Genomic DNA, 14,186 nt, shown 5'->3' on the forward strand with positions numbered 1-14,186 from the left:
AAATATACCTCATTTATTGTGCTTTGCAGATTTTTTTATCAAAATTGAAAGTTGTCTTAACTCTGTCAAGCCAAAAAGAAAATGAAGCACTGGGCATTTTTCCAATAGCTAGTGTTCACTTTGTATATCTGTTATTTTGGTACTCTCACAGTATTTTAAGCTCTTTCATTATTACTGTATCTTTTGATCTATGTTTCTAGATTATTATTATTATTATTGTAATTGTTTTGGGGCACCACAAACCAAGTCTATATAAGACAGTAAATTTAATTGATATGTGTTCTGACTGCTCCACTATACTGGTTATTCTCTCATTTCTCTACCTCTCCTAAGATACAACACCACCATAATTAGAGCAATAGAATACTCCACAAATTGTGTCTTAAGTGATCAAGTGAATGAAAGAACCTAACCAAAACCTCTCACTAGATCAAAATCTAGAAATGATTAAGCTTAGTGAAGAATACTGAAAGCCAAAAGCTGGTCAAAAACTAAACTATCTACACCAAACAGCCAGGCTGAATGCAAAGGCAAAGTTCTTGAAGACAATGCAAAGTGCCAGTGGGCACACAAATGACGATAAAGCAAAATAGTCTTATTGCTCCTGTAACGAAAGGATTGATGGCTTAGATAAAAGACCAAAACATCCCTAGGTGGGTTTGGGAGGGAAAAACTGGGAGAGGGTAAGGGAAGGGGTAACACTGTCCAAAAAGAAATGTATTCTTTTTTTTTTTTTTTTTTTTTTTTTTTTTTTTTTTTTTCTACCGCTGAGCCACCTTCCCAGCCCAGCTTCTGGTTATTTTTGAGATCATTTAAAGTAACAGATTCCCGTGTCCCGTCTCCCCCCTCCCCCCACCATCCCCGTCCCGGAGACTCTATATAGCTCTGAGTGGTGGAAAGGTCCTTATAGAACTAAGAAATGTATTCTTTACTCAACTTGTGATTGAAACTCTTCTGTACATCACCTTTATAATAAAAAAAAAATTTTTTAAACAGCCTTAAGTCAAAGCATAATACTGATCTCTTTGGTTCCACAATGGCTGAGAGAGGTGAGAAGGCTACAGAATCATGACACTAACAGGGGCTATTTTTTGAGGTTTAGTTACCTATCTTCATTACATGAAAGGGGATGGTAAGAGGCTGGGAAGGTGGCTCAGTGGTAGAGTGCTTGCCTAAGCATGCATGAGGCCCTGGGTTCGATTCCTCAGCACCACATAAACAGAAAAAGCCGGAAGTGGTGCTGTGGTTCAAGTGGTAGGTAGAGTGCTAGCTTTGAGCTGAAGAGCTGAGGGACAGCTCCCAGGCCCAGCGTTCAGCTCCCATAACCGACAAAAAAACAAAGCCATGGTATAAAACTTGTGGGTGGGCATAGGAGGGAAAAATTGAGAGCAAGAAAGGGGTTACACTGTCCAGAAAGAAATGTGACCCTCTTTGTAATAATAATTAAGAAAAAAGGCATAGGTAAGCTGCATATACTGATACAGAAGCTGCAGAAAGTTATACAGAAGATCTAGCTAAGATAAGGAAAGTGGCTGTGCTAAGCAACAGATTTTCAATGTAGACAAAACAACTTTCTATTGGAAGCAGATGCCATCTAGGACTTTTAACAGCTCAAGAAGTCAATTGCCTGATGGCAAATAGGGGCTAATGCAGCTAGTCACTTGAAATTGAAAGCCATATTTACTTAAAATTCTTGGGCCCTTGAGAATATTAGATTTACTCTCCCTGGGACCTATGGGACAATACTTGGTTGGCAGCACAACTGTTCCAACATGCTTTACTAAAGATTGTAAGCTCACTTCTGAGACCTAGTGCTTAATAAAAAAAAAGATTCCTCTCAAAATTGTTCTGCTTATTGGCCATGAATTTGGTCACCCAAAAGTTCTGAAGATCTGAGTCAGGCACCAGTGGTTCACGCCTGTAATCCTAGCTACTCAGGAGGCTGAGATCTGAAGATTATGGTTCAAAGTCAGCCCAGGCAGGAAAGTCCTTGAGACTCTTATCTCCAATAAACCACCAGAAAACCGGAAGTGGCACTGTGGCTCAAGTGATAGGGAGCCTTGAGCTGAAGAGCTGAGGGATAGCGCCCAAGCCCAAAGTTCAAGCCCCATGACCGATTAACAACAACAACAACAAAAGTTCTGAAGGTGTATAAGATTAATTTTGTTTTCATGCCTGTTTAAAGAATATCTGTTCTGGGGCTGGGAAGATAGCTCAGTGGTAGAAAGCTTGCCTTGCATGCCTGAGGCCCTGGGTTCGATTCCTCAGCACCACATAAGCAAAAAGAAAAAAGCCAGAGTGACGCTGTGGCTCAGGTGGTAGAGCGTTAGCTTTGAGCTGAAGAGCTGAGGGACAGCACCCAGGCCCAAAGTTCAGGCCCCAGACTGGACCCAAAAAAAAAAAAGAATATCTGTTCTAAAGTCCATAGATGAAGGAATAATTTTGATATTCAAGTCTTATTTAGAAAATACATTTCAAACCAGGAATAGTATCACATACCTATAATCCTAGCACTAAAAAGGCAAAGGCAAGGCTAGGAATGTGGTTTAATGTTAAGAGTGTTTGCCTAGCATGCCTGAGGCCCTGGGTTTGATTCTTCAGTACTACATAAACAGAAAAGGCTGGACATGGCACTGTAGCTCAAGTGGTAGAGTGCTAGCCTTGAGCAAAACAAGCTAGGAGAGCATCTAGGCCTTGAATTCAAGCCCCAAGACTGGCCAAAAAAAAAAGGCTAAAGGATTATGCAAGGCCAGTCTGGACTATATCAAGAGTTCCTGTCAAAATAAAACAAATAAATATGATAACTACATTCATAAGACTATACCACATATAGTAAATTCTCTCATGTATCTGGGCAAAATAAATTGAAAACCTGGAAAAGATTCACCATTCCAAGTGTAATTAGGAACATTTATAAGACAGGCACCAGTAGCTCATGCCTGTAATCCTAGCTACTGGGGGGGGGTGGGGGTGGGGGGAGGGGGGCTCAGAGGATTGAGGTTCAAACTAAGCCTAAGCAGGAAAGTCCATGAGACTCTTATCCCCAATTAAAGACCAAAAAACCCAGAAGTAGACCTGTGACTCAAGTGGTAGTGTTAGCCCCTTCAGCCCTCCCCCCAAAAAATGTTGTTTTGAGCTGTGGCTTAAGTGTAGAATGCTAGCCTGTGCAGGAAAAAAAAAAAAATTGTAGCCATGTACCAGAGGCTAAAGCCTGTAACCCTAGGTACTCAGGAGGCTAAGATCTGAGGATCACAGTTAAAAACAAGCCCACAAAAGAAAGTCTGAACCTCGGGGAAGGGAGGGAGGGAGGGGATGGTAGGGGGAAAACAATGGAGGGGGTAACAATGTTCAAGAGGAAGTGTACTCATTACCTCACTCATGTAACTGTAACCCTCTGTATAGTATCTTTACAATAAAAAAAAAAAAGAAAGTCTGAGACACTTATCTCCAATTAACACCAAAAAGTCAGAAGTAAGCCAGGCACTGGTGGCTCATACCTATAACCTAGCTACTCTGAGGAGTGAGGTTCAAAGCCAGCTAGAGACATTTTTTCTAAATTACTTTATTGTTGTTTTAAAGGTGATATACACTGGGGTTACCTTTACATACATCAGGTAATAAGTACATTTCCTACTGCATAGTATCATCTATTCCCTCATTCTATGAAACTCTTATATATCCCATTAACCACCAGAAAACCAGAAATGATGCTGTGGCTCAAAGTGGTAGACCACTAACCCTTAGCAGAAAAGCTCAGGGACAGCACCCAGACCCTAAGTTCAAGCCTCACAACTGACAAAAAAAAATCAAAAGTAGAGCTGAGCCTAAAGTGTTAGAGCACCAGGCTTACGCCAAAAAAGGGACACTGAGTTCAAGCTCTAGTATAGGCACTCATAATTTGTGATTTATAAGATGTCAGAACATCAATATTATTAAATGTTTAAAGGAAGTTGATTCCAACTCTCATGGGTGACTGAGGGATTCATGATTCAGTGGTGGAAATACCTGCAGATATAGAGAAGTATCAAGGGAACCAAAATTAGAAGTGGAGCCTAATTGGTACAATCTCCACACAAAACTAACAGAGGTAGAGTGGAGTTGATTCATATACATGAGTGAAGAAAATGGCTTCTGGTGGAAGACTGTGAAAATTGCTGAAGACAACAAAGGAGTAATATATAAACTTACCTGATAAAGTGGCCAAGTTTGAAAGGACTGATTTGAAAAGAAGTTCATCTATGGGTAAATGTTATCAAAGAGCACCATGTGCTACAAAGAAATCTTTCATAAAAGAGTCACATGATGGCTGGGAAGGTGGCTCAGTGGTAGAGTGCTTGCCTTGTATGCATAAGGACCTGGGTTCAATTCCTCAGCACCACATAAGCAGAAAAGGCCGCAAGTAGTGCAGTGGCTCAAGTAGTAAAACACTAGCCTTGAACTGAAGAGCTGAGGGACAGCGCCCAGGCCCAGAGTTCAGGCCCACAACTGACCAAAAAAAAGAGTCACATGATGCAGCAAACTTTATTTTCTTAAGAGAGTGCCACAGCTATCCCAACCTTCAGAAACCACCACCACCATATCACTGAGGTAAGAACCCAACTCCATCAGAAAAGAACCTTGGGAAGGAGGGATGGGCATAGTGTGGGTGTGGGTGTGTGTGCACTAGTTCTAGAGCTTGAACTCTGGGCACTGTCTATGAGCTTCTTTTCTCAAGACTAGCGCTCTATCCTTTGAATCACAGTACCACTTTTTGGTAGGTACAGAGTCTCATGGACTTTCCTGTCTAAGCTGGCTTTGAACCATAAGCCTCAGATCCTAGTCTTCTGAGTAGTTAGGATTACAGGCATGAACCACCAGCACCTGGCCACAATAATGTATTTTTAATTTAAGGTATATACCTTTTTAAAAAACATTATACAATTTAATAGTATAAACACTACTAGCTAGAGGAGTGGCTCAAGTTGATAGCCTGTTGAACACTCTCAAAGCTTGAGTTCAAGTCCTAGTATCACCAAAAACAGTTTAAACACAACTTTCATAGGCATTTGGAAACAAGCATTATAGCCTTATTAGAATCATTTTATTATCACCCAAATCTATAGTGTCTCCAAGGCATACCTGTGTGCTAAGTGCAAAAATATGGTTCATATAATAATTGAATGTTGAGGTAACCAGCCCACAATGGTAGGAGAGATGGAAAACAAGAAATTGTACACACACACAAAAATTATATCACTAAACCCAAAAGAAAACTTTCAAATGATGGAAAACATGCTTTAATTCCTACTTAAAAAAAAAAAAAAAACCCTGTAAACATGTATTTGAAATACTTACATACAGAAGAAAGTTAGAAATGGTACACTGCAAACTATGGAGGTGACATTTGGAAATAAAAGAGAAAAAGTCTTATTTTCATTGTTTAGAATTTTTGACTTTTTTTTAAAGTGTGTACTTGTATTCTTTTTATAATATAAATAACAAAAGGCTAAAAAAAGAAACAAAATAACTTCCTAGGATACAGACTAGAGTTCTTAACTTTGCTTGTTTTTGTAGCTTTAATTAGCATTTGAAACAGGAATCAAAAGGTAACTAATCTGCTTCTATTATATGAAAGCTATCAGAATAGTCTAGTTGTATTTAAGAAACTCTATAAGCTGAATTTAAGAAACTAAAAAGTCAAACTTTGGGGGAAAAAAATCCTAATATGCACCAAAATAAATCTTCTGCAGCAACTGCATTTTGATAATTTTTAAATTATAAGTATTAATGGATACTTATAGTTTATTCAGCACAGATCAAAAAGAAAAAAGTCATTTTATCCCCAGTGTCTTCTGTAATTTCCTTATATAAAACAATGTATTTTCCTTATATAAAACAATGTAATTTCCTTATATAAAACATTTCAAATGTTCCTACATAGATCTTGGGTTTTGTGTGTGAGCATAAAAAGAGAACTACGTAAAATTACAGCTGGGTGGTAGTGGCTCACACCTGTAATCCTAGCTACTCAGGAGGCTGAGATCTAAGGATTGCAATTCAAAGCCAGATGGGGCAAAAAAGACTCTTAACTTTAATTAACCACCAAAAAACCAGAAGTGGAGTTGTGACTCAAAGTGGCAGAACACAAGCCTTGAGCACAACAGAGCTCAGGGACAGTGCCTACACCCTGAGTTCAAGCCCTATAACTGACAAAAAATAATAAATACATTATTTATGTTTTGTTTACCTAGTTGTAAACTCCCCACCCCCTTTTTTTTGGTGGTACTGAAGTTTGAACTCAGGGCCTTATGTTTGGTAGGTAGGTTCTCTACTACTTGAGCCACTATCCCAGTCCTTTTCACTTTCATTATTTTTTAAATAAGGTCTTGCTTTTTGCTTGGACTAGCCTGGAAAGAGATTCAACTATTTATATTTCCTAAGTAGCTGGGATGACAGGCCCAAGCTTCAACACTCAAGCTTTTTTTCATCGGTTAAGAGGAATGTCTCACAACATCTTGCTGAAACTGCAATCCTCCAAATCTCCACCTCCCCAAGTTAACTAGGATTACAGGCATAAGCCAGTATGCCCAGATCCATTTACTGTTTTATCTATTTGAAATAGTTTTGAGTGTCTCATTTATGAGCTTTTTTTAGATAGAAAATGTAACAGAATATAAAATTTACTCCAAAACAGTTGAGCAGATAGTGATATAAATACAATAGCCAGGTGTCCTAGCTACTCAGAAGGCTGAGATCTGAGGTTCATGGTTCAAAGCCAGTCCAGGCAGAAAAGTCACTAAGTTAACCAGCAAAAAAACGTATCTGGAGCTATACTTCAAGTGGTAGAGTACTAGCCTTGAATGTAAAAGCTAAGGGACAATGGCCTGCACTGGGACAAACCCCCAATACTGATACGAAAACAGAAACAAAATTTAACAACCACCTGGTTACCACAGGATAGCAATTTTATCTTAAATTTTGTTGTTTCTTTTTATTTTTTTGGTTTTGTTTTTACAATGCATCTTTCTAAGTCAAAAATCTATCCTCAAGTTTATTTATCAGCAGTCAAACAAAACTATATACTACATGTTTCCAGGCCAGTGCCCCTGAGAAATACCCAGTGTCTATAGGGGTGTCCCCCCTCCCAATTCAACAATGGGCTGAGTCAGATTCTAAACATTGCTTCAAATAGTTCACAGAGTAATTAGATAAAATAAACTATTAAATCATGGTATATCCACCTCCATCTTGAGAAATTTTGGTCCTTAAGATTTGGTCCAATTTTTTTTGTCCAGTCTCACTTTTAATAAATACAGGATTTGAGCCAAAGAACAAAAACTATATCCCAAAGATCTTAACGTGTAAGGAAACAGTAATAAACTTCAATTTCTTAAAAATTTATTCATTCTTTTCTTTCATCTTTTATCCTAGCTTAAATCAATGTATTTTTTCATTGGAGTACCATACTTTAGACAGTCACAACTCATTAAGTACAATCTGAGCTCATTAAGTCCTCAGAAAGAACTAGCTCTTGTCACCAGCTAGTCTTGGCCACAAACAATCTAGAATAAAGAAATTATGAGATATAACAGAAACACCACACCTCTAACAACTATTTCTATCACCCAACTCACTCTAATGCCACCCAGCACAATCTACTCACCAAACCCATTTTTTGGATTGAAAAACAAAATTACTAAACAAAAGTTGAAAAAACTTGACCACTGTGCTGTTTATGCATTGCTTTTTTAATATTTTTTTAGAAATAGACCTGTCTATGAAAAGACAATGATGAAAATACATTCAGATTAACAACATCCTATCTTTAAAATTGTCCACTGTTCCAAAAAGGTTTTTTTTTGTTTTGTCTCTACACTGCCATGAAATATTATTTCATGCTCTAATACTATTAGACCAAAGAAAAATATAACATGAACCTTTTCAGAAACACATTTTCATTTAATATGACACAATGGGGTTATTAATTTTTCTGACCACTATTGCCAATATTCATTCAAACCTACCTCTAGTTCTTTAATTTTTTCTTCTGCTATTTTCTGTTTCTCTAACAGCTGGTTGTGAATTACCTCCTTGGATTGAAGAATAAACCTATAAAACAAAGTTGAAAATTAAGCTACATATTCATCAAAATCAATAGGTACATGCTACAAACTTCACTATGAGAAAATTGATATCTCAACTCAAGACAAAAGAAAATATACTGTTAATGTGAAAAACATAGGAAACCACTACAGTCTGTAAGCCTTCTTTGTGGAAAACAAATAATGACTTGAAAGTGCTTTTTATTTCTAATTAAAGAAGGGAACTAGGCTTCAAGTAGATTCATTAAAAAAATAAAGTCATAAAAATATTTTAGGAGAAAATCAGCATTAAAAAAATTCTGTAACTTTTTTCATTTATCTAACTTCACTTTTATTCAGATTTTTCTAAATAGTATTTGTAAATTGAAGCTTTTCTTTTTTTTAATTTTCTGGTAACAGCAGTTAACTCATGACCTTTGAAAGTTACAATCAAGTACTGTGTTAGGATCAATGCATTAGTGTTTATATGAGCTCCTCACACAAAAATCACTGTATAAGCCTATTATTATTATTTCCAGAGTGTGTAATACCTCTGAAAAGCTCAAAATGCACAAATGGAAAATTTCACTTTTTTCCATTTTATAATCACGGACATTATTTACCAGATGAGGGCAAAAATATTGAAGAAGCTTTCAAAGTTAACACTGAATCTGTTTTGAGGCTTTATGTTCATTACTCTATTGCAGGGAATGGAAGAACAAGCTGTTTTGTTTTAAGTAAATGAACTATAATTATTTCCCTTTAATTAGAACCAAGGGGAAACCCCAATTATTTAGACCTCTTTCAGGACCATCTAACCAGGCCAAAAAATTTTTCAGGTAAAGATTATCACTAATCAAACAAACTATTTCTTCTTTTTACAGTAGAATTCAACAGTAGAGAACTAAACATTATCCCTTAACAAGAAAGCACATTTAAAGTAGCAATATGCAATTTCTTCTCTCTACCCAACAGAAACAACACTGTACCCAAGTGGCATCTCACCAAAAGGCTCTGTTACCATAAAACACAAGACCAAAAAGAACAAGCTGGGGCTGGGAAGGTGGCTCAGTGGTAGAGCACTTGCCTTGCATGCTCAAGGTCCTGGGTTCGATTCCTCAGCACCACATAAGAAAAAAGCTGGAAGTGGCGCTGTGGCTCAAGTGGTAGAGTGCTAGCCTTGAGCTGAAGAGCTGAGGGACAGCGCCCAGGCCCAGAGTTCAGGCCCCACGACCGGACCCAAAAAAAAAAAAAAAAGAACAAGCTACGTTCTGATACCTAAGAGGAAACTTCCTTCTTCATGAATATACTTTGTCATTATCTATTAATATAATCTGATAAACCTCTCTTTTTCACTCCATGAATTACTGAGCCACATTTCTTATATGGCCAGCCAAGGTAATTTAACTGATTATCTTAATCTTTGGTAGAAACTTTAACTTTTCTAAGAATTTTACAAAAATTATATGCTAGCAAGATTGCCCATATTGCAAAGTATTAATTAAATCTATATCTTTTCCTATATACAACCCTTCATGTCAAAAATGTTCCTACTTACTAGTTCCAAGAGACAAGTACTATTTTGGATAAGACTGTGGTGCACAAAATATTTTTCTCAGAACTAAGTCATGCCAGATTTGAGAAGAGTTGTTTTTGAACTGAATTAGGTCTTGGTGACACCATGTAAGAAACATTATAAAACAAGGTCCAAGAGTTGCCAAATAATATCATCACATGTATAATTTTATTAAGAAAGTCTTTTAGTCATATAAGCAATTTCCAAAGTGAAATATATCTTTTTAAATAGCATTGATTGCTGGCTAATAAGTAGTATTCTCAAATAATAGGTTATCAGACATCATGTTTATTAGCGTCTGAGAAAATTTCAAAGCTAAGATTAGAGGTCAAGTCATTACTTATGTGTCCTTTAAAAAGAAAGTATTTGAACAGATACTAAATCCCTTGAGCAGAAAATAAAATTACTAGAAAGCAAGAACACTCAACAACAAAAACATGTTTTTCCATGGCCACACATCCCTGAGGTAACTACATTGGATTGTGCCAACTTCAAAGGTCAGAGGCTGGCCAACCTACTACTATAAGCTTAAAACATCTCAGCTATGAAAGTTTTAAAAAACAAGGATGAGTACCACAGTGTAACCACAAATGTTTACCTCAAAAAGCAGTTACATATTCAAAATTCAAACAATTTATATAAAATTTGGTTAAGTCCTCCATTTTAAAAAAATACAGAGATTTTTAAGAGCTGCAAGAAATACCTAGACTTCTGAAAAATCTTTTTAAAACACCTTATGCTGTTTAAAAAGGCAGTAAAATGGGGTGCTGGTGGCTCACACCCGTAATCCTAGCTACTCGGGAGGCTAAGATCTGAGGATCACAATACAAAGCCAGCCAGGGCAGGAAAGTCTGTGAGACTCTTATCTCCAATAAACCACTAGAAAACTGGAAGTGGCACTGTGGCTCAAGTGGCAGAGTACTAGCCTTGAGCTGAAGAGCTGAGGGGCATGCCCAGGCTCAAAGTTCAAGCCCCACAACCAACAAAAAAATAAAATTAAAATAAAATTAAAAGACAGTAAATTATAAGATACTATCTGGAGAAAATATAGTCTTATTTTCATAAAGGAATATTAGCTACAATGTTTCTCAATGTAGAGAATCTCAGAGATACTACCTGATTATAGGTAACAAAAAGGAAGATAAAAGATTCTGGGATTCAAAATGTGCCACAATGGAAAAATGAATCAAGAAAAGTATTCTCCAGTGTCACGTGGAATGCATATGTGCTTAATACCCAGGATTATATAACCAAGATTAGAGTCAATACTCTGTAAAAGGCCTCCATTTGCACCTGCAAATTCATGCTCTATGGCCCTTCACTGTCAACTCTCAAAACCTTGTAACTAGCTGTTATTACATCCTCACTTAATCGTAATTATGCTAGCTGAACAATACACTTCTCTGATGGCTCAGATTTCATTACGTGAGAAACATCAGAAGCTATGTTCTGCATCATCCTACAAGCTAGTACATGACTTCTACTTTCTTTTTGTGTATGTGCAGGTACTAGGGCTTGAGCTCAGTACTTTGGCATTCTTACAAGGTTTTCTTGCTCACCATTGGTGATCTATCACTTGAACCCTGAATTCAGCCCAACTGTTTGCTAGTTAATTGGTGACAGAATCTTTTGGACTTTTCTGCCCAAGCTGGCTTACGTCAAGATCATCTGATCTTAGCTTCCTGAGTAGCTAAGACTAATAAGCATGAGAGCCTCCAGACCCCAGCAAATTTCACCTTCTTATACATGAGCATAAATCAAAAGTGCTGTTCACCTGCCCAAAACACAATCCAGAACCAATGTTTTTTGGGTATACTTCCAAAGTATTGTCATCTGAACATACGTTACTCAGAATAAGAAAAAACAGTTTTTCTTAGGGCTGAAGTGGCTTAGACTGCCAATCTAGCAAACACCAGACTCTATTTCCAACCCAGTACTGCCAAAATAAATAAATAAATAAAAATAAAAACAAAACAAAGAGAAACGAAAATAAATATGCTTTCCATAGTGTGCACTAAGTGTGAAACTTATATAGGATGTCTGACAATATATCTTAGTGGCACTTAAACTTCAGAACAGCCACAAATGAAATAACACAAAAAGAATGAGTAAGAATGAACTAGTCTTGCTTCTTTGCCTCACTCCTCTGATCCTAAAAAACACCTGCAAGGCTGGGAAAGTTGCTTAGTGGTAGAGTGCTTGCCTAGCATGCATGAAGCCCTGGATTTGATTCCTTAGTACCACATAAACAGGAAAAACAAAAACAAAAACAGAAGTGGCTCAAGAAAACTTTCTTGCAGAAGCCAGGCACTGTAATCCTAGCTACTCAGGAGGTTGAGATCTGAGGATCATGGTTCAAAGCCAGCCTGGGCAGGAAAGTCCATGAGACTCTTATTTCCAGGAACTACCAGAAAACTGGAAGTGGAGCTGTGGCTCAAAGTGGTAGAGGGCTAGCCTCGCACAAAAAGAGCTCAGGGCCAGGTGCTGGTGGCTCATCTAGCTATTCTACTCCCAAGTATATAGCCAAATTATTCACAATAGCTGAGACATGAACTCAGACTCAGTACCTATCAACAAATGCATGCCAGGTATGTAATATAATGTATAAATGGAATATGTATACATAGTGTAAAAATTTCTAGCCATAAAAGAGAATGAAATCCTATCCTGTGCCAGATAGATGGGACTAGAGGTCATTATATCAACTACAATAGAACATAGTAAAACAAATACTCATATGGAAGTTTAAAAAAAAGAAAAAAAAAAAGCAGGGCACCAGCATCTCCTGCCTATAATCCTATAATCCTAGCTACTCTAGAGGCACAGATATGAGTGAGGATCCAAGTTCAAATCCAGCCTGGACAGGAAAGTCCTTGAGACTCTTCTCTCCAATTACCAAAAGCTAGAAATGAAGCTGTGGCTCAAAGCATTAAGAGTGCTATCCTTGAGCACAAAAGCTTAGGGACAACAGCACCTAGGCCCTGAACTCAAGCCCCAGGACTGTAAAGCTAAAAATAGACAGTGACTACAGACACAGTGAAAAGTTAAACAGGGTTGAAAAGTGAAAAAACTTAATTGGACTCAAACACTATATACATGCATGCAAATATACTGTACTTGATACATGTTAATTTTTATATTAAAACAAACTAAATAGATATACAACTAATGATGGCAACTTACAAAGAAATGAAAAGAACTAGAAATAGTATAAATAAGATGAATATAAACAGTACCAATTGAAATAATTTGTTCTATTGTGACAATAAGAAATAGTTTGGAGCTTTTTTTAATAGTTGGTAGGAACACGTTATTCATGGTATGAGTGCTTCTGAGTAACCGTGTAACTCAAATTTGATTCCAAATAAACTATTTTCCTAAGAAAGCAACAAAAACTATTTTCCTTTAAAAAAAAAAATACAGGGGTCATTCTTAGCCACTTCAACATAACCCATTTTCAGCCTACTGACAGTGTATTCTTTTCTAATAAACTTTCTTAAAAAGAAAAAAATATATAAGGAAAAAGATGAAGAGTGAATAATTTTGAAATATAGTGCAACTTTGTATGAAGATGGTATAAAGAACCTCAATGAAAGTTGTTCATCACTGACTGGGAGCGCAATGAAAGAGAAAACAATAAAAGGCAATACATACACATCTAAAATGCCAAGGTGAAACCTCTTGGTGCAATTAATACTCTCTTAAAAGAAAAAATGAGGCCAGGTACTGGTGGCTCACACCTGTAATCCTAGGTACCCAGAAGGTTGAGATGTGAGTTCAAAGCCAGCCCCGGCAGGACAGTCTGTGAGACTTATCTCTGCTTAACCACCAGAAAATTGGAAGTGGCGCTGTGGCTTAAGTGGTAGAGCGCTTGCCTTAAGCTGAAGAACTTAGGGTCAGCGCCCAGGCCCAGAGTTCAAGACCCATGGCCGACCAAAAAAAAAACAAAACAAAAGAAAGAAAAAATGAATGACAGGAAAGTAAAACAAGCTCTGATGGGAGCCCCAGTGGGAGTAGGAAAGAGTAATAGTGGATGAACATGGTTAAATGTAGACAATGTTATTTTAATCTGTATACAAAAATAAAACAATGAAGCCCGTTAAAATTGTTTTTAAAAGGGGAATAGTAAGGGAGAGTAGTAAGTGATAATGAAGGAGGGTGATCTGGGATAATCCTTTACAGGTGTGAAATTGTCACAATGAAACACCCTTTGTACAACTAACATATGCTAATTAAAAAAAAAAGTTGGTTGGCAAACTATGGCTTGCAGGCCAATGCAGTCATGTTTGTTTATATAATGCCAATGGCCTACTTTTTCACTACAATGGCAAAATTACAAAAGAACTGCAGAGTACAAGGCCAGCAAAGGCAAAAATAAGTGTTATCTGGCTTATTAAAATAAATAAATAAATAAGTAAATAGGGGCTGGGAAGGTGGCTCAGTGATAGAGGGCTTGCCTTGCATGCATGAGGCCCTGGGTTCGGTTCCTCAGCACCACATAAGCAAAAAGAAAAAAGCCGGAAGTGGTACTGTGGCTCAAGTGGTAGAGC

At 37.2% G+C, this 14,186-nt stretch overlaps 1 protein-coding gene across 1 annotated transcript in view; it reads right to left on the reverse strand.

Annotated features, from left to right (window-relative positions):
- The window catches only part of Pfdn1 (prefoldin subunit 1), a 70,079-nt gene that overhangs the window by 33,888 nt on the left and 22,005 nt on the right, over positions 1–14,186 (reverse strand). Inside the window, exon 3 of the mRNA XM_070035992.1 lies at positions 8,004–8,088. Coding sequence (XP_069892093.1) covers positions 8,004–8,088 — 85 coding nt within the window. The remainder of the gene's footprint in view (positions 1–8,003; positions 8,089–14,186) is intronic.

Source organism: Dipodomys merriami, unplaced genomic scaffold, assembly GCF_024711535.1.
Source record: "Dipodomys merriami isolate MVZ:Mamm:240054 unplaced genomic scaffold, mDipMer1.0.p SCAF_27, whole genome shotgun sequence".
In the NCBI taxonomy this organism is placed as follows: domain Eukaryota; kingdom Metazoa; phylum Chordata; class Mammalia; order Rodentia; family Heteromyidae; genus Dipodomys; species Dipodomys merriami.